This window comes from Balaenoptera physalus, assembly GCF_965194825.1.
Source record: "Balaenoptera physalus genome assembly, chromosome: 1".
NCBI lineage: Eukaryota > Metazoa > Chordata > Mammalia > Artiodactyla > Balaenopteridae > Balaenoptera > Balaenoptera physalus.
This window is the reverse complement of record NC_138882.1, coordinates 57,757,959-57,779,355: the sequence shown is the minus strand read 5'-3', so window position 1 is coordinate 57,779,355 and position 21,397 is coordinate 57,757,959. Positions and strand designations below refer to the sequence as shown.

The 21,397-nt window shown below is 43.2% G+C and overlaps 1 protein-coding gene across 2 annotated transcripts in view; it reads right to left on the bottom strand.

The window, feature by feature from the left end:
• The window catches only part of TNR (tenascin R), a 426,185-nt gene that overhangs the window by 14,682 nt on the left and 390,106 nt on the right, over positions 1-21,397 (bottom strand). Inside the window, exons 16-18 of one of the 2 annotated variants that reach the window (XM_082437090.1) lie at positions 20,884-21,027; positions 20,083-20,213; positions 18,737-18,869 (exon numbers count right to left, since the gene is read on the bottom strand). In XM_082437090.1, the coding sequence (XP_082293216.1) occupies positions 18,737-18,869; positions 20,083-20,213; positions 20,884-21,027 (408 nt within the window). Of the gene's footprint in view, positions 1-18,736; positions 18,904-20,082; positions 20,214-20,883; positions 21,028-21,397 lie in introns of both variants that reach the window. The other variant, XM_082437091.1, reaches the window with a different exon arrangement.

Below are 21,397 nucleotides of genomic sequence, written 5' to 3'. Positions count from 1 at the left end.
GACAGTACACAGTTTTACGGGATCTGAGGACCAAAGAGCTGGGTTCGCTGTGTGGCTCCGCCATTCACCTACTTGTTTAGCTTTGGCAAATAGCCTGACTTCCTGGCATCATCTTTTTATCAGAAAGATGGGGATAATAAAAATATTCCTCCACCAAGGATGAAGGTATGTTCATGTACCTAGTAATTGGTTACTTAGGCGATGATTACAGAAGCATGGAGAACAATAAAACACCGCGGAGTCCACCTTTCAAAAGAACGAGAGGGATTAAGCACAGCTGTCTGCCCGTTTTCACAGCAGCCAGTAAGGAATGCCCAAACAAGCTTAGCGTTAGCAAGAAGATGGATATCTATTCCTCCTGCAGAATAATCTCCTGATTGCACTAAACAATCAAATGGCCATGTTTTACAGTTCAGTTTAAGTTTAAGGAGAGGGCAGAGGAAATAAACTGCTGCCCATCTTTCAGAGAGAACAGCCCTATTTGTAGAACAATATCTAATTACCTGAAAGAAAAACTTAAATCATGTGTCTTGAAGAGCTTAGCTTCAGGGCAGATTTTAATGTTTAACAGGCAAGCCAGAAAAGCAGAGGTCCCATGGGAGGAGCTGTACTGGACTGCAGGAGCTGATGGAGCAAGTTAAAGGCAGAGCTTGGCGCGGGAGGGAAAGTGGTTTGGGTGCTCTATAAATATATGATCTCTGGGTCAATGGAAAGTGTGGTGCGGTTGATGTGGTTCTGCATCCTTGAAGGGTAGCTAGGAAGAGAGGTGGGGTAGGGACTTCATGGGACCTACGGTGCCCCCTAGTGGCAGAACTCGTGCACTGCAGGTGTGACAGAGAGCCCCTTGGAGAGTCAGCCGGTGGGCCAGAGCAAGTGGCAGCATAATTCCACACAAGGGAGGTAACGTAGCAACCTCACTGAAGCATCCTGTGTTAGGGAGAGGTTGTAGGGGTTCAGTAGACTTTATGCAAGGCCCCTCTTGGAGATGTGTTAACTCCTCTGGCACAACGACTGTCCAGCTTGCTTCCACACCACGGTCAAGGGTCGCTCGCATTTAAGGTAGTTTAGAACAAGGCACCGCCTGCTTCAGGCATACACCAGGGAATAACAATATATTCCTATAGAACTAGTATTTTACCAAGTGTGCTTTTATTTCCATTTAATTTTTGCAAGAAATGCGAGAGGAAGGCAGATTGTTATAGATTGAAGTCTTATTTTACAGGGGAAGGAAACTGTACTCAGAAAGATCGCATGACTTCCTCCATTCACTTGAACTCAAGTTTTCAGACCCCGAGTCAAGTGCTCCTTAAACTCTACTAAAACAGGGGATATAACATATGATACAGTTTACTGGATCTAAATCTGTCCAGATAGAAAATGATTAACTAAAATCTATATTTATCTTATAAGCATATAAAGCCCCAGAGGTTAAAGTTACCTCAAAAAGTGCTATGTTCACATTAAATATCTTAACCCTCTCAAAATGTATTTCCTTAATAGCTGCAGAAAAGCTCTCAACTTTCATCTCCAGCCTGTCCTAGAGCTCGGTAGAGTTCCTGATCCCACCTATTCCTAGAGGGTCCAATTATGTTTCAGGGGTAGGTGTGGGTGAGTGCCTTTTCTCTCCCTGTTGCTTTGGGAGCACAGTGATTATTTCATGGCTTCCAGGCCATTCTCTAGCGGATCTTTGGAGCAACCATCCTGTCTGCCTTCCTTTCTCCCCTCTTTTCTCACTGCCTGAGTTTCTCATTTTAGATCAATACAAAACATGCTTGGTCTTCAGCTCACTCCTACCTTATGCGCTAATAGCCCTTTCTCCTGAATTAACTCAGTGCCTTAAAGGGGCCAGAACCCCAAATTTCTTCCCAATATCCAACATGTCCCCCACAGAACATCTTCTCCCAAACCTCAAAACGACAGCCTCATCCAAATACACATATAAAACCAAATGAAACTTTAGAACAGACAAATAAATAATCTTATACAGGCTTCTTCACATTGATAAGATCAATTATTTAATTTTTCTATTACAGATACTTTCAAAAGGCTCAAACGTATTAGTTGCTTTAAAGGTACAACTACCAAAAACAAATATAGGAAAATGAGATGATTTGCTCTGGAGGAGAGAAGTTGTTAAATATCTGAAGGGTGGTCATATGCCATGTGTAAAATAGGTAGCCAGTGGGAACCTGCTGTATAGCGCAGGGAGCTCAGCTCTGTGCTCTGTGGTGACCGAGATGGGTGGGATGGCTGGGGAGCGAGGTCCACGAGGGAGGGGATATATGTACACATATAGCTGATTCACTTCACTGTACAGCAGAAACTAACACAACATTGTAAAGCAACTGTACCTCAATAAAACAAATTTTTTTTTAAAAAAGGGATCCATTTTTATAAAGTCAGAAAACGGGAATAAAATCAACCTAAGAAGAAAGTGTGACCTAAGGAGTGTCAAAAGTTCTGATGGGATGAAGGTCTCAGACTGCACCTTGGGAGAGGAGGGGTCGTGTTTTCTTCCTTCTGGGCCTTCACGTTGGACTGGTCGGTGGAGGCACTCAGCAGATGTATGTGGGACTGATGCATAGTTGCTGGGTGTGCTTGCCTTACCTTTGACAAATGGCAAGGCCACCTGGTGGTGTAGAGATTCCACTTATCATAGCTTAGTCTGTGGCAGAATATCCGCAGCGGCAATATCCACACCTTGGGAACTTGGAGACGACATTTACCGTGAAACCACTCTTCTCCACCCGCCTCCGACCCTCAAGACTGTAAAAGTTTTACCTCATACCACCAGTCCATGATCAAATTATTATTCCTTTTCACCTGATGAGAGGAAGTAGGCTCACTAATTGTTCCCAAGCCAGGGACTATTAAAATTCAGGTTCCTGGGTTCTGCAGCAGATCTACTGAATCAGAATGCTGGGGGGTAAGTGTCAGGAATCAGTGTTTCACCAGAGCTCTTCAGATGAGCCTGGAGACCAGCTGGACTTGAACTCCACTCTTTCTCCAGTATGTTTCCCTCTCCTCAGAGAGTGCAGAGGTGGAACTGGTTAGCTAGACTGTGCCCCAAGGGGTGTGATGATCTGCTTTCTCTGCTGAGATCCATATGGCAGGGTGGATAAATAGACCAACTGTCTGCCTGTCTGTCTCTCACCCTCCTTCCCCTCTTTCCTTATTTTCTTTCCCTTTCTCCCTTTCCTTCTCTCTCCCTTTCCTTCCCTCTCTCTTTCCCAGTAAGCATGTCTTGAGTGGGCTGGTCCCAAGATGTAAATTGAGTGAGAGGGTATATGAGACTCTATCCTTGAGTTTAAGCCTTGTGTTCCAGTTTTTAACATTAGGTTCTCCTCTGGGGTGGACTCAGGCTTAGCTAATAATAAAGAATACACTGATTCCCAATCTGCTTTGTTCATTGCGTGTATACTGTGGCTTCATACATTTTTAAGAGATAGGGCAGTTTTCAGGCATCCCTAGCTCTCTGGATGTTATACCATCTAATATCATCAAAAACTCACCTTTAATCCTAACATAGATCATCCCAGTAATTTTTCCCAAGGCAGAAATTTTAGGTCGAAGAGAAAATCTGGAAGGCTTTTCTTCCCTTCCCCTTTGATACAATTACCAGGGTCTGGCCTGACAAAGAGGCTTCTTTCCCCCTGCCCCCCACTTTTTTTTTTTTTTTTTTAAATGCAGGCTGTGGTGATTACCAAGTTAACAGGAGAGCAATGCCAAGTGATCGGTACACTGAAATGTCTCATGGTTAAGCATCTCTAGATGTAATTGGGAGTGCAACAGGGCCGGGGCACTCACTGGAAGAATTGCTCAGAAATTGGTTTGGGTTGGGCATCCGGAGGCTGAATGCTGAGTAGAGGGAAGTGAGCTATATGACACACAGTGCAAATGGAGAGCCCCCAGCCAGCTGGGAGTGAAGGGAGAGACTCTTTCTGTCCCTTACTTGCTTTGTGTTCTTGAATGTGGTCTTTAAAGTGGTGAGAGTTAATGGCTTTGGAAAGTGTCTGCCCACTGCCCACTCTTAATGGCCTTAGCATCAGGACCAAAACCCTGATATCAGTGTTTCTCTCTGAGAACAACCTCAGCAGGTCTCTCTGCAACTGCAGAGAAAAGGGTGCTGCTCCATACTAGCACAGGTGAGACCACCTCTGGCCACCCACACTTACATTTTTTTCACAGAAGTGGGGTTGTGGGTAGCAGGGCTTTGAGAGTCAGTCTGAGGCTGTGGACAGGGAAAAGTTATCTGTTTAGTCCACATGGGCTGTCAAACCTACCACCTTAGCCTCCTTCACAGCATCTTCCAGTTCATTTACCTGTTCATTCTTTTGTGTATTTATTCAACAAACATATAGGAAGTGTCTGTTGGGGGTCTAAATACTGGGCTAACAGATTGGAATACAAGGAAGAAAAAGACACAGTTCCATCTTTCAGGTTGCTCACACTCTGGTGGAAGAAATAGAACAATATAATCCCAAGTTCTAAGTACTCTGGAAAAGAGATAAACATAGGGAGCTATCAAAACATGGAAGTGGGCATGCAATAAATTCTGGGGCTGGTGAGGGTAGGGTGAGTGGCGGAGCCTGGTATGGGGCAGAGATGAGCAAATACTAATCAGAAAGTGCTTCTTAATTTAGGAACTGATGTAGAAGTTAACCACAAATTGGTGGAAGAGAGGTGTTCTAGGTCTGTGGAAAAAATGGCCTATGTAGGAAACTGCAGGTTTAGCCAGGAAACAAGAGGAAGAGCTGGGTTGGATGGATAAGGGAGAGTTTTGGGGAGATAAGAGGGACTGGATCATGCCATTTAAGGAGGTGGACCTTCTCCTGAAGGAAACAGGATGAAGAGTCCTGATGGACTTTAAGCTCAAGTTTTTAGAAAGATCGTTCTCACTGTAGTGTAGAGAACGAATTAGATGAGGGTGAGAGTGGAGGTAAGACCCCATTCAGGAGGTAGCAGTGGGAATTAAGGTAGAGAGGTAACAACAGTCTTTAAGGAGTCAATGGAAACATAGAATTAACTGAGCAGTAGACAGCTTGAGTGTCTCTATCTTAAGCAGAGTTGCTGAGGAAGGTCTTAAGCATGGCAGACCACCTGCCTTCTACCCACAAAGGACAAATGCAACAGGCTTCCAAATCTTTCCTTCGAATTTACTTGACTATTCCTTGGATTTACTTATATCAGGAGACCCAATTGCATGGCAGATTAATTGATCACAGACTGGTAGCTTCCAGCCTGGCCCCTCTCTGTGGCTCTTGATTTAATATGGCAAGGAGAAGGTTGGGTTATGGTAAAGCATCCTACTTGGTCTCTTCTTGCTATTCTGGCTCCACTTGCATCTATTCTCCATATTTTAACCAGAGTAATCTTTTAATAATCTACATGTGATACTGTCTCATCCTTTTTCTCACTTGCTGAAAACCCTCCAATAGCTTCTCCAGTACAACAGCTCTGATTGCAATGGCTTCCTGCAATTAGAATAAAAACTAAAGTCCTGAACACATCCTATAACTTCCTGCATGCTCTGACTCTGCCTTGCACTGCTCCCACTTTCTCATTGGCTTTCTTTTATTTTTTAAATTTATTTTTTATGTTTTATTTTTTGGGGTAATTTTGCCAATATTTTTTTAAATTTTATTTTATTTTTTTTATACAGCAGGTTCTTATTAGTTATCTATTTTATACATATTAGTGTATATATGTCAATCCCAATCTCCCAATTCATCCCACCACCACCGCCACCACCCCCTGCCCTGCTTTCCCCCTATGGTGTCCGTACGTTTGTTCTCTACAACTGTGTCTCTATTTCTGCCTTGCAAACCAGTTCATCTGTACCATTTTTCTAGATTCCACATATATGCGTTAATATACGATATTTGTTTTTCTCTTTCTGACTTACTTCACTCTGTATGACAGTCTCTAGGTCCATCCACCTCACTACAAATGATCCAATCTCGTTCCTTTTTATGGCTGAGTAATATTCCATTGTATATATGTACCACTTCTTCTTTATCCATTTGTCTGTCAATGGGCATTTAGGTTGCTTCCATGACCTGGCTATTGTAAATAGTGCTGCAATGAACCTTGGGGGTGCATGTGTCTTTTGGAATTATGGTTTTCTCTGGGTATATGCCCAGTAGTGGGATTGCTGGGTCATATGGTAATTCTATTTTTAGTTTTTTAAGGAACCTCCATACTGTTCTCCACAGTGGCTGTATCAATTTACATTCTCACCAACAGTGCAAGAGGGTTCCCTTTTCTCCACACCCTCTCCAGCATTTGTTGTTTGTAGATTTTCTGATGATGCCCATTCTAACTGGTGTGAGGTGATACCTCATTGTAGTTTTGATCTGCATTTCTCTAATAATTGGTGGTGTTGAGCAGCTTTTCTTGTGCCTCTTGGCCATCTGTATGTCTTCCTTGGAGAAGTGTCTATTTAGGTCTTCTGCCCATTTTTGGATTGGGTTGTTTGTTTTTTTAATATTGAGCTGCATGAGCTGCTTGTATATTTTGGAGATTAATCCTTTGTTGATTTGTTTGCAAATATTTTCTCCCATTCTGAGAGTTGTCTTTTCATCTTGTTTATAGTTTCCTTTGCTGTGCAGAAGCTTTTGTTTCATTAAGTCCCATTTGTTTATTTTTGTTTTTATTTCCATTACTCTAGGAGGTGGGTCAAAAAAGATCTTACTGTGATTTATGTCAAAGAGTGTTCTCCCTATGTTTTCCTCTAAGAGTTTTATAATGTCCGGGCTTACATTTAGGTCTTTAATCCATTTTGAGTTTATTTTTGTGTATGGTGTTAGGGAGTGTTCTAATTTCATTCTTTTACATGTAGCTGTCCAGTTTTCCCAGCACCACTTATGGAAGAGACTGTCTTTTCTCCATTGTATATCTTTGCCTCCTTTGTCATAGATTAGTTGACCATAGATGCATGGGTTTATCTCTGGGCTTTCTATCCTGTACAATTGATCCGTATTTCTGGTTTTGTGCCAGTACCATATTGTCTTGATTACTGTAGCTTTGTAGTATAGTTTGAAGCCAGGGAGTCTGATTCCTCCAGCTCTGTTTTTTTCCCTGAAGATTGCTTTGGCTATTCGGGGTCTTTTGTGACTCCATACAAATTTTAAGATTTTTTGTTCTAGTTCTGTAAAAAATGCCATTGGTAATTTGATAGGGATTGCATTGAATCTGTAGATTGCTTTGGGTAATATAGTCATTTTCACAATATTGATTCTTCCAATCCAAGAACAAGGTATATCTCTCCATCTGTTAGTGTTATCTTTGATTTCTTTAACCAGTGTTTTATAGTTTTCTGAGTACAGGTCTCTTACCTCCTTAGGTAGGTTTATTCCTAGGTATTTTATTCTTTTTGTTACAATGGTGAGTGAGATTGTTTCCTTAGTTTCTCTTTCTGATCTTTCATTGTTAGTGTAGAGGAACGCAAGAGATTTCTGTGCATTAATTTTGTATCCTGCAACTTTACCAAATTCATTGATTAGCTCTAGTAGTTTTCTGGTGGCATCTTTAGGGTTATCTATGTATCTGCAAACAGTGATAGTTTGACTTCTTCTTTTCCAATTTGTATTTCTTTTATTTCTTTTTCTTCTCTGATTGCCGTGGCTAGGACTTCCAGAACTATGTTGAATAATAGTGGCTAGAGTGGATATCCTTGTCTTGTTCCTGATCTTAGAGGAAATGCTTTCAGTTTTTCACCTTTGAGAATGATGTTTGCTGAGGGTTTGTCATATATGGTCTTTATTATGTTGAGGTAGGTTCCCTCTATGCCCAGTTTCTGGAGAGTTTTTATCATAAATGAGTGTTGAATTTTGTCAAAAGTTTTTTCTGTTTCTACGGAGATGATCATATGGTTTTTTTTCTTCAATTTGTTAATATGGTGTATCACATTGATTGATTTGTGTATATTGAAGAAGGCTTGCATCCCTGGGATAAATCCCCCTTGATCATGGTATATGATCCTTTTAATGTGTTGTTGGATTCTGTTTGCTAGTATTTTGTTGAGGATTTTTGCATCTATATTCATCAGTGATATTGGTTTGTAATTTAATTTTTTTGTAGTATCTCTGTCTGGTTTTGGTATCAGGGTGATGGTGGCCTCGTAGAATGAGTTTAGGAGTGTTCCTTCCTCTGCATTTTTTTGTAAGAGTTTGAGAAGGATGGGTGTTAGCTCTTCTCTAAATGTTTGATAGAATTCACCTTGAAGCCATGTGGTCCTGGACTTTTCTTTGTTGGAAGATTTTTTTCAAAAATTTATTCATTTTTATTTGTTTTTGGCTGCGTTGGGTCTTTGTTGCTGTGCGCAGGCTTCTAATGGCCGTGGCTTCTCTTGTGGTAGAGCACGGGCTCTAGGCGCACAGGCTCAGTAGTTGTGGCTCACAGGCTCTAGAGCGCAGGCTCAGTAGTTGTGGTGCACGGGCTCAGTTGCTCCGTGGCATGTGGGATCTTCCCAGACCAGGGCTCGAACCTGTGTCCCCTGCATTGGCAGGCAGATTCTTAACCACTGCGCCACCAGGGAAGCCCATGTTAGAAGATTTTTAATCACAGTTTCAATTTCATTACTTGTGATTGGTCTGTTCATATTTTCTATTTCTTCCTGGTTCAGTCTTGAAAGGTTATACCTTTCTAAGAATTTGTCCATTTCTTCCAGGTGTCCATTTTATTGAGCATAGAGTTGCTTGTAGTAGTCACTTATGATGCTTTGTATTTCTGTGGTGTCCGTTGTAACTTCTCCTTTTTCATTTCTAATTTTATTGATTTGAGTCCTCTCCTTTTTCTTGATGAGTCTGGCTAAAGGTTTATCAATTTTGTTTATCTTCTCAAAGAACCAGCTTTTAGTTTTATTGATCTTTACTATTGTTTTCTTTGTTTCTACTTCATTTATTTCTGCTCTGATCTTTATGATTTCTTTCCTTCTACTAACTTTGGGTTTTGTTTGTTCTTCTTTCCCTAGTTTCTTAGGTGTAAGGTTAGATTGTTTATTTGAGATGTTTCTTGTTTCTTGAGGTAAGATTGTATTGCTATAAACTTCCCCTTTGAACTGCTTTTGCTGCATCCCATAGGTTTTGGATCATTGTGTTTTCATTGTCATTTGTCTCTAGGTATGTTTTGATTTCCGCTTTGATTTCTTCAGTGATCTCTTGGTTATTTAGTAACATATTGTTTATCCTCCACGTGTTTGTGTTTTTTACGTTTTTTCCCCTGTAATTTATTTCTAATCTCATAGCGTTGTGGTTGGAAAAGATCCTTGATATGATTTCAAATTTCTTAATTTTACCAAGGCTTGATTTGTGATCCAAGATGTGATCTATCCTGGAGAATGTTCCGTGTGCACTTGAGGTGAAAGTGTAATCTGCTGTTTTTGGATGGAATGTCCTATAAATGTCAATTAAATCTATCTGGTCTATTGTGTCATTTAAGGTTTTTGTTTCCTTATTAATTTTCTGTCTGGATGATCTGTCCATTGGTGTAAGTGAGGTGTTAAAATCCCCTACTATTATTGTGTTACTGTAGATATCCTCTTTTATATGTTAGCATTTGCCTTATGTATTGAGGTGCTCCTAATTTGGGTGTATATATATATTTATAATTGTTATATCTTCTTGGATTGATCCCTTGATCATTTTGTAGTGTCCTTCCTTGTCTCTTGTAACAGTATTTTAAAGTCTATTTTATCTGATATGAGCATTGCTACTCCAGCTTTCTTTTTATTTCCATTTGCGTGGAATATTTTTTTCCATCCCCTCACTTTCAGTCTGTATGTGTCCCTAGGTCTGAAGTGGGTCTCGTAGGCAACATATGTATGGGTCTTGTTTTTGTATCCATTCTGAGAGCCTGTGTCTTTTGGTTGGAGCATTTAATGCATTCACATTTAAGGTAATTATAGATATGTATGTTCCTATGACCATTTTCTTAATTGTTTTGGGTTTGTTTTTGTAGGTCCTTTTCTTCTCTTGTGTTTCTCACTTAGAGAAGTTCCTTTAGCATTTGTTGTAGAGCTGGTTTGGTGGTGCTGAATTCTCTTAGCTTTTGCTTGTCTAAAGCTTTTGATTTCTCCGTCAAATCTGAATGAGATCCTTGCCAGGTAGAGTAATTTTGGTTGTAGCTTCTTCCCTTTCATCACTTTAAATATATCGTGCCTCTCCCTTCTCTCTTGGAGAGTTTCTCTTGGACAGTTTCAGCTGTCAACATTATGGGAGTTCCCTTGTATGTTATTTGTTGTTTTTCCCTTGTTGCTTTTAATAATTTTTCTTTGTCTTTAATTTTGTTCAGTTTGATTACTATGTGTCTCGGCATGTTTCTCCTTGGGTTTATCCCGCCTGGGACTCTCTGTGCTTCCTGGACTTGGGTGGCTATTTCCTTTCCCATGTTAGGGAAGTTTTCAACTATAATCTCTTCAAATATTTTCTTGGGTCCGTTCTCTCTCTCTTCTCCTTCTGGGACACCTCTAATGCAAATGTTAGTGTGTTTAATGTTGTCCTAGAAGTCTCTTATGCTGTCTTCACTTCTTTTCATTCTGTTTTCTTTATTTTGTTCTGCTGCAGTGAATTCCGCCAGTCTGTCTTCCAGGTCACTTATCTGTTTTTCTGTCTCAGTTATTCTGCTATTGATTCCTTCTAGTGTAGTTTTCATTTCATTTATTGTATTGTTGATCTCTGTTTGTTTGTTGTTTAATTCTTCCAGGTGTTTCTTCTTTAATTCTTCTAGGTCTTTGTTAAACATTTCTTGCATCTTCTCGATCTTTGCCTCCATTCTTTTTCTGAGGTCTTGGATCATCTTCACTATCATTATTCTGAATTCGTTTTCTGGAAAGCTGCCTACCTCCACTTCATTTAGTTCTTTTTTTCTGGGGTTTTATCTTGTTCCTTCATCTATTACATCGTCCTCTGCCTTTTCATTTTGTCTATATTTCTGTGAATATGGTTTTCATTCCACAGACTGCAGGATTGTAGTTCTTCTTGCTTCTGCTGTCTGCCCTCTGGTGGATGAGGCGATTTAAGAGGCTTATGCAAGCTTCCTGATGAGAGGGACTGGTGGTGGGTAGAGCTGGGTGTTGCTCTGATAGACAGAGCTCAGTAAAACTTTAATCTGCTTGTCTGCTAATGGGTGGGGCTGAGTTCCCTCCCTGTTGGTTGTTTGGCCTAAGGCAACCCAGCACTGGAGGCCAGGCTCTTTGGTGGGACTAATGGCGGACTCCAGGAGGGCTCATGCCAAGGAGTACTTCCCAGAGCTTCTGCTGCCAGTGTCCTTGTCCCTGTGGTGAGCCACAGCCACCCCCTGCTTCTGCAGGAGACCCTCCAACACAGGCTGGTAGGTCTGGTTCAGTCTCCTATGGGGTCACTGCTCCTTCCCCCTTGGTCCTGATGTGCACACTACTTTGTGTGTGCCCTCCAAGAGTGGAGTCTCTGTTTCCCCCAGTTCAGTCTAAGTCCTGCAAGCAAATCCCGCTAGCCTTCAAAGTCTGATTCTCTGGGAATTCCTCCTCCCGTTGCTGGAACCCGAGATTGGGAAGCCTGATGTGGGGCTCAGAACCTTCACTCCAGTGGGTGGACTTCTGTGGTAAAATTGTTCTCCAGTTTGTGAGTCACCCACCCAGCAGTTATGGGATTTGATTTTATTGTGATTGTGCCCCTCCTACCATCTCATTGTGGCTTCTCCTTTGTCTTCGAATGTGGGTTATCTTTTGTGGTGAGTTCCAGTGTCTTCCTGTAGATGATTGTTCAGCAGTTACTTGTGATTCCACTGCTCTCGCAAGAGGGACTGAGAGCACGTCCTTCTACTCCACCATCTTGAACCAGTTTCCTGGTTTTCTTTTAATCTGTTGAACATGGCAAAGTTATTCCTCCCTTGAGTTGTAGTAATTACTCTTCTCTAGGCTTGGAATGCTTTTCTTGTGTGATTCACTCTCATCTTGCAACTCCTGGCTGAAATGTCTCAGCTCAAAGAGAGGCCTTTCCTGACCACCCTAGTTGAGGCCAGGGTCTGCGATGGGGGGATATAGTGGCAAGTGAGTCCCAGTGCAGAGGCAGGAATTTGAATGAAGCCTGGATCAGACCCACTTGCTTATCTTGGAGAGCCTCCCAAAGAGACAGGAGGCAACTGGGATGCCCCCTGGGGACATAGATGTTGGTGGCAGGCATTTTGGGGAGCTTGTCCTACAACAAGGACACTGGTGCTGGCAAATGCCATTTTGGAATCCTCCTTCTAGCCTATTAGCACCAGGGGCTTACCCGCCCACCAGTGGTCTGGCACTAACCTCGGATCCCCTGGACTACACAGCTAGCCTTGCCAGAACCTGGCCCTGTCCACCATGGGCCAGCAACTGCCACATGGGTCAGGGCCAGGCAGCCAACCAGGCCAGAGGCCAGTCCCGCCTACGAGCATACCCACAATAGTCAGCCCTGCCACAACAGAAGGGACCACACAGCCCACGTAGGGGGAACTTCTAGAGTATATAGCTCTGGCGACCAGAGAGCAGTGTGCTGCTGGGCCCCATAGGACGTCTCCTACATAAGGCTACCAATCCGAGATGGGGAAACATAACTGACCTACTTAATACGTAGAAATAAAAATAGAGAATGAGGCAAAATGAGAAGACATAGGAATATGTTCCAATGAAAGAACAAGACAAAACCTCAAAAGAACCAAACAAAGTGGAGATAAGCAATCTACCCAATAGAGTTCAAGGTAACAATCATAAAGATGGTTGATGAGCTCAGGAGAAGAATGAATGAATACAGTGAGGAGTTTGACAAAGAGTTAGAAAATATAAAGAAGACCCAAACAGAACTAAAGAATACAATAACTGAATTAAAAAAAAATACACTAAAAGAAATCAACAGTGGATTAGATGATACAGAGGAACAGATCAGAGAACTGGAAGACAGAGTAGTGGAAATTACCCAAGCTGAACAGAAAAAAGAAAAATAACTTAAGAAAATGAGGATAGTTTAAGAGACCTCTGGAACGACATTAAGTGTACTAACATTCATGTTATTGGGGTCCCATTAGGAGAAGAGAGAGAAAAGGGGGCAAAGAAATTATTTGAAGAAATAATAGCTGAAAACTTTCCTAACCTGGGAAAGGAAAGAGACATCCAAGTTCAGGAAGGACAGGGTCCCAAACAAGATGAGCCCAAAGGTCCACATCAAGACACTTTATAATTAAAATGGCAAAACTTAAAGAGAAAGAATTTTAAAAGCAGCAAGTGAAAAGCAACTAGTTTCATACAAGGGGACTCCCATGAGACTTTCAGCTGACTTTTCAGTAGAAGCTTTGCAGGCCAGAGGGTGTAGCATGAAATATTCAAAGTGATAAAAGGAAAGAACCTACAACCATAGTCTACCCAGCAGGCCTATCTTACTGATTTGAAGGAGAGATAAAGAATTTTATGGACAAACAAAAGCTAAAAGAGTTCAGCACCACTAAACTGGCATTACAGGACATGTTAAGAGACTTCTTTAAGTGGAAAGGAAAAGACCATTATTAGAAACGTGAAAATTATGAAAGGAAAAATCTCACTGGTAAAGGCAAACATACAGTAAAGGTAGTAGATCAACCACTTATAAAGCTAGTAGGAAGTTTAAAAGACAAAAGTAGTAAAATCACCTATATTCACAATAAGTAGTTAAGGGATACACAAAACAAAAAGATGTAGAATATGATGTCAAAAACATTAAACATTGGGGGAGGTTAAAAAAAGCACAATGTAGTGTTGGCAAAAGAACAGATAAATAGAGCATGGAATAGAATAGGAGTTCAGAGTTCAGAGACAGAGCCATGTATATATGGGAATTTAATATACAATACAGCACCACGAATCAATGGAGAATAGATGGACTATTCAGTAAAAGATGCTGGGGAAATTGGCTCACTGTATCCCTGCTTAATACTGTGTACAAAATAGACTAGATATAAAAATAAATCCAGTAAGTTAATTGAAGGATGTATAGAAAAATATGTTTGTGTCCTACAGGCAAGGGAAAGATTTTTTTAAGAAAGACTTCAAAAGTTCAAATAATAATAGCTAATCCTTATCTAGCACAGGAACCCTGATGGACAAAGGAGAAGGTGGGCTTCTCCTTTTAGGGGTTTGCTTGTCTCAGTGAAGTTTACTCAGAGCTGTTTACTCAGCTCTACTCAGAGCTGTTTCTAAGTAGTGGAGCGGAGAGAAGCCCCTTCAGTTCCCTACTCTGGTGCGGGGAAGTGTGGCATATATAGGAGTAGATTGCAATGAATAGTGGTCATCAGGCTTTCCTTGCCCATTGATAACTACGTGGACTTGCATGATCCACCATCTATTGTTCCAGAACCTAGGGTTTGCCCATTTTCCTTAATTTTCACAACCTCTAAAACTGAAACTTGTGTTAGAGTACACTCTCAGAGTTTTCCTGAAAAGCCCCAGAGAGCAGCTCAGCCTGGCTTTGGAAGAGCAGGGACGGAAGCAAAGGCAATAAAGAAAACTTCTCATTACCCGTCTCTGGGTGCTTCCGAAAATGATTGTCTTCGCTTAACCTCAAGGTCAAGACAACCAGTTTTATTGTGTTCACTGTCTCGGAGGACAAGCTTTAGTGAGCGCCTTGTTTGCTTCTTATAGTATTAAAATAGACAATGAAATTGGCTTCTCAGAAGATCATTTCACAAAGTCCCTGTTGCTCTGTGGGGAATATTTGTTTCCTCATTTATATTCATGTCTCTAAAAGACAAGTAGACCTTGAATGAAATTTCCGGCGACAGTAAATTATAAATAATGTGTCCATATTTTTTTTCCTCTTCCATACTACTTGTATTTAATTCCCCCCAGAGTCTTGTGCAAACACCAGAGACAAGAGGACCGGAAGCTATTAACATGATGGAAAGAATGAAATGGGCTTATGTTATATGGCAGGAATGCAACAAGGGAAGACATCTTGATCAAAGTAGTTTTTTGAGGTTTTGTGGGAGCCAGTTCTTCCCTTTTTTCTCTCTCTCTTTTATTTTTATTTTATTTTTTTTAACATCTCAACTTTTTTCTAGACCCTTAAGTAGGCATCTGCTTGAAATGAGTCTCTTTACTTGGCCCACCCAGGACAAGATGAGGGCTTGTCAATGGATGGAGGCCACTGTGGGGTCCAGCTTTAAGCTCTTTTGTCCCCTAAGACACAATGTAGAAAACGCTTAGAAAGATCAGCTGAGATCAGCCTGTCCTAAGAATAGGATGCTGGTAAGTGGAAAGCTCAGGCACTGTCAGTGAAGTCAGAAAGGATGCCAGTTATTAGAATGAAATTAGCCTCTAAATCCATCAGCCCTGGTTTGCTGTAACATAGGATGCTCTGGTGTTCCTCAGCCCTCTTGCCCAGCAGGAGTGATTCATGGGGTTCAGGCCAGCAGGCCTCCAATCTTTCGAGTATGTGAAGATACTCTGCTCTTTGTTTTTGTTTCTTTCTCTTTCTCTCCCTCTCTCTCTCTCTTTTAAGCAAGTGGCAGGATCCTGCAGATGGAGCTTGCAGGGTGCGCCACGTGGCTGCGGGGGTGTGAGGGGAATAAGCGCTGGTCCTGATGGAGGGGCAGGAAGAGGATGGCTTGGGATGTGCTGAGTGTCGGGGGTGCTCAGAGAAGAGCAGAATCAGACCTGAGGTGCTGCTGCCCCAACCACTCTTCCCAGAGGAAGCCCACTCTCAGGGCATCTCAGGAGATATACGGGCAGACAGGGGAGTTCTGGGATGAGAAACACCTGGGCGCCCAGGTGCCGGAGGCCTCTCTTTTCCCAGACTCCTTGTAAAGGAGTCTAGCTCATGCCACCTATCAAGTAAACCCCAATCCTTCTCGAGAACATCTCCACCCCCATACTTAGGAAGCTGGTACCCTTGTACTCTCTTCTTCTTTAATAAAATTTGCTTTTTTGGTGGGGGAATTGGAGGATGGGGGTAGAAAAGGGGGAGGGCGTGGCACAGGCAATGAGGACTCATTAATATTGACATGCAAATGACTCTGTAGGCTTTGTGTAATTTATTCAGGGAAATTTGCATGTGGGGTGGCAGAAAGAGCCTGCAATCAGAGGGACGTTGGGCATCATACTCTGCAGGCAGTACCTTTTTTGCCTGTGTCTTCCCTTTGAAGGATACTGAGAATCCTCTCCTCCTAGAGCTTTCTTTAACCAGAAACCCCTCTTCTGTGCTCTGCAGCTGGGATTTAACTATTCCACTCAGCCACCATTTATTATGTCTGCTATGTGCCAGGCTTTGTGCAAGGTGATGTCACATGCATTACTTCTGTCCCTGAACTTTTCATTCTGTAACTGGTCATTTCAGGGGGTTCTGATAAATCTCCAAGACAAAGCCAGCAGGGTTTGGTATGCATCAGTGATTGAGATTTGAATTTGAGCTTTCCAGTAAAACTCTGTGAAAACTTCTAAACGTGGACCCATCTTTGCCATGTACCACTGTAGTTGCAGTAGCAAGTCCTTCTCTGATTCCCCAAACTGCTTGGAGCAACTCGGGCAGTAACTTACACTGATGGTACAGGCAAGTGGGCTCTTCAGTGTTCTCCTTTCCGAGGGGTATTGGTCATGCTACAGTCGCCCAGTGTCAGTTGAAGTCTCATACAAACAAACGAAGAAATACCTAAATACAGCCTGATGGTCCCCCTGTGCTGTCCTCTGAACAAAGCCACTACCCTGGGCTCTTCCCCAGATTTCCATGAATTGTCAACCCTCTGTTTATTGGATCTTGCTGGGCCCCAGCTGGATTTGGGATTCCAACTATTGCACACCCTCTGGGGGCAGCTTCATCTAAGAGAGGCCAGTGGTGGGCACAGAAGCTGGCATACTTTTACAGCCCAGGCAGACCTGGAGCAAGGCACAGCTGCAAGATACTGCAGAAACCTCAGGCATATTGTCTTCCTGCTCACAACCACTAGCTGTGGCGTTACCAGGATGGGAATTGAAAGCTCATACTACACTGAGCAAGCCTTGAAACCCATGCATTTTTGGAATGAAATGATTAGTTTAGACCTAATAAATATGCAGATCAGGGGCTCTGTTTATGTTTCTGTCATCTGTGTTCTTTTTAGGGGAAGGACAATTTTAATTCAGTGAAGAAGCTCCAATCCATGGGTCTTAGAGTGGTGGCTTGGGAAAGGAAACCCTAGAGGACTCTTTAATTAACCTGTGAATGTGCAGGGAAGAGCTTGACCAAGAAGAGGGTGACGCCTTGGTTCTGAGATAAGATACCCCTAGAAAGGTCATGGAGGGTGAGCGTAACTGACTTCAGCCCCTAAAAGAGATCAAGTGTCCTCCAAACTCCACTTGTCAAGGACCCATCTTGGATTCATGTCTTGGTTGTGTGACCAAGGTTTATTTTTATTTTTTAATTAAAAATTGTTTTTCTGATTAATGTGCTCGTTGTCAACACTGCAAGATATTGAAAAGTATAAAACAGAAGGAAAAAGGGGACTCATTCATAATCTCACTACCCTAAAGAATCACTAGCGATGTTTTAATGTATTTGATCCAGTGTCCTGCTTTGTTATTCAGAACAAGTCTAGTGGGGGAGGCATCTGGGTAGGGATGGGGGAATTTCTGTCACCTCTCTCTGGTGGTGGGAGGATGGGCTCTGGGGTGTGGACAGCAATCCAATCATCCTGGTGCTCTAAGACGGCAGGCAGAAGTGTGTCTAGGGATAAGGAACATGCCTGCACTTGCCCCACACTGTGTAGAGCCAACCCCTTCCGAATATGGGAGGGGGAGAGAATTCAAGGTCTGGACTGGGCAGTCCCACATTACAGACGGTAGAGAGGTACCGTGGGAAGTGTTAGAAACGGTTGTTAACAGCACAGACCCCAGAGGCAGAACAACTGGGGGTCAATCCCAGCTCTCCTACTTGAGAAATATGGGACCTTGGGTGAGTTACCTCACCTCTCTGTGGCCCAATTTTCTCATCTGTAAATAAGGATACTAGAACATACCTCATAGGCTGTCATGAGAATTAAATAGTACACGTAATGCGGTTAGAACAGCAGTGCCTGTCAGATAGCCCTCAAAGGTCAGGTGTTAGTTTATTTCCTGTTATACACATTAGGACACCCTTATCCCTTAAGGGGATTTCCAGTATCTTCTGCTGATACTTAAATGAGGGAAGGCAGAAAGAATGCTGGATTTAGAAGGAGAAGACCTTGGTTCAAGTTCTGACCCAGCCACTTACTACCATGTAAATTATTTGATCTCCATGCACCTGAGTTTCATCATCTGAGATGAAATGGGGATAATAAGGCCCTTCTCACCAGTTGTTATAAGTATGAGTTGAGACCATAGAAATGCAAAAGTGCTTTGTGTGTGGAGAAGAACCACAGTTTTAATATTGGGGCTTTCCTCCTGTGACTTTTACTAGGTGAATCTGATTACAGGCAGCAGAGGAAGGAAGGAGGGAAGGACAAACTGTGCTGGAAAGACCCTTGCAGAAAGTCTAAACAGGAGCCTGCTCTCTTACTTGGTGCATTTGGTTGGTGCAGGTGGACCAGGACTTTGTACTGCCAGTTCCTGTGGTTGCCCTGGTAGTGAGAGGTTCCTGGCAGGGCCTTGGAAGGCAGGAGTGGAGGGAATAATTATTTTCCTCTGCAGGAAGAGGCAGTCGAGTTTCTCTGATGGGCTCCTCCCTGGCCAAGTCTCAGCAGAGGCAGCCGAGGAGCCAGACGCCACGCAGGGGAGGAGAAGGCATCAGAGCAGCAGGAGATCTCTCACCTGTGGTGAAGGCGGTGGAGGTGATGCTGCTCCGCTCAGTGTCCTGGGCCGCCTGCAGGAGCACCGTGTAGTCTGTGCTCTCGGACAGGCCCTCCAGTCGGATCCACGTGTCCTCTGCGTCCACAATCAGCTCCTGCGGGATGAGCGGAGGAGGGAGGTGCAAGGGGCTGAGCAGAGGGGTCACCATGGAGGGCAGTGGGGAAGGGAAGGTCAGACCCCAAGGTCAGTATTGCAGTGGCCTTTTTTATCCTCTCCACCCCACATTACGTAAGAAGGAAACCGTTCCAATAAGCAGAGAAAACAGCTCCTATGTGAGACTGAGGCCAGCTCCTATCTCACGGATGCACATTGGGAGAAACTTAGGCCCGGGATTATTGAACCCAGCGATTTTTGGATTGCACAGGGCCTCCTGGAGCCCTGAGGATGCAGGAACCTAGGCTTCCCTCTTCCACATCCAACAGACTAGCTCTACTTAAATCTATTCTGTGTATTTGGCTTCTGAATATGATTTCACTTTATTTATTTATTTTTTTTAAATTATTTATTTATTTATTTATGGCTGTGTTGGGTCTTCGTTTCTGTGCCAGGGCTTTCCTAGTTGTGGCAAGCGGGGGCCACTCTTCATCGCGGTGCGCGGGCCTCTCACTATCGCGGTCTCTCTTGTTGCGGAGCACAGGCTCCAGACGCGCAGGCTCAGCAATTGTGGCTCACGGACCTAGTTGCTCCGCGGCATGTGGGATCTTCCCAGACCAGGGCTCGAGCCCATGTCCCCTGCATTGGCAGGCAGATTCTCAACCACTGCGCCACCAGGAAAGCCCCTGATTTCCCTTTAAAAAAGGATTACACTGTTAACAAAAATTTGACAACCAGTGCTCTAGGTGAACTGTTTCAACTGATCACCTAAAACCGAAATTTGTCACCTCTACTGTGGGCTATATAGATGTAGCCTTTATAATGCTTATCTAGAGGCATATAAGACTGTCCGATTTGGTATCCAGCTCATCTTTGCTTGGCCCTGTTAGTGAAAAACCGTTCCAATACTGTGTACTTATATTGGCTTGGAAGCTGGTGCGTCATCATATTGGTCGCATCGCCACAACTGAGTGAAGTTGCAGGGTAGATGCCCCCATTACCTAGAGAAGAAACTGAGGCTCAGAGAGGTTGAGTGCTTTGCCTCAACTCGTATGGAGAGTAATAGTGGGGGCAAGACTAGCACCCAAATCGCTGGCTTGCAGGTGAGGGCTCTTTCCTCCACAGCACGCTAGGTATCCATAGTGGCAAACCTAGCTTGTTCCCTGTGGATTGCTTGACAGCAATGGTCTTTCCCCTTTCCAGAAAAATCTCACCTTGCGGCTTCCGTCAGTGGATTTGTAGGTCAAGATGTAATTCTCAGTCTCTGCTCTGGGAGGCTGCCAGGAGATCAGGGCACTTTGTCTGGTGACTTCACTTGCTGTCAGATTTGCAGGAGCGTCCAGGACTGTAGAGAGGAGAAAATGCCAGAAGTGCCTGTCCCTCTATCTCCTTCCTCTTTGATTCCAGGCATGTAGATCAGTCTGTCTATCTATGTGGTCTCTGGGCTGCTCACATGCTAACCCCAGTTCTAGCTTGGCCAGGGGCATAAAGGGCACTCCTGGGTCAGAAGATAATCGTCATGTCATGATCATTCCTGCAGCTATTCCCCCTTCCCTCACCTGACCCTCTGGGCCTAGATGTGACATCTTCCGATCTGACCCTCTAGATCTGAAATCATGACCTTGTTAAACCTGCATGTCTGTGAGTTCACTCTTGAACATATAACATTCCCACATCTATACCTTTGTCTACTGTTCTCCTGGCCATGACCGTACTCAGCAACTCCCTCCCCAATATTAAGCCCTTTAATATCTATCAGATTTTTCCGGGCCAGATGCATTCTCAGTACTGGCCTCTGTTGGCCTGGTTCTACTGCTGTCAGCCAGACCCAGGAAGAGAGCTGCAATTCACTTTCACTGGCATTTGGGCTGCAGTTAACTAAAATAAGAATAGCTCATAGCTGCATTGTCCAAAACCTAGAGACTATAATCTAGTCCAGCACATGGAAACTGATCATTTTCAGCATCAGTAAAAGCCTCCCAGGCTACTAGATATGTAGCTGACCATGTACTCACGGGTAGAGAAGTTGGTGCTGATGGTGCCACTGGTGAGAGGCCCACTGGCGGCATACATAGTGACGGTATAGTGGGTCCTAGGAAGCAGGTCAACAAGCTGGAATTCCTCACTGTCCCCATCAACCAGGATGGTCTCTCCAGCAACTGAAATCAGATGGTTATGGATGAGGAATGAATAAGGCTCTTCAACTTAGGGAAGACCTATCATATCCAAAGGCATTTCATAAAGATGCAATATTAGAGAATTTTGGAAAAAATCTTTTAGAGGTTATTCAGCTTAGCATTTTATTCCATACAAAGCTCCCCTCTCATATTGTTTTGCATCTTAATGGAGAAATTATTTGGAGGCCAAATTGTCTTTTGTATAACTTCTACTCGGGTCTCTGGAGTTACAAGAATAAACCAAATCCTTTGTCCACCTGACCTCTTCCTGCCCCCCACCCTTCCTAGTCAAGTCTTCTCTCTTCTAGACTGAGAAAATTCAGCCCCCAATCCCCATTATATGTATGTGATG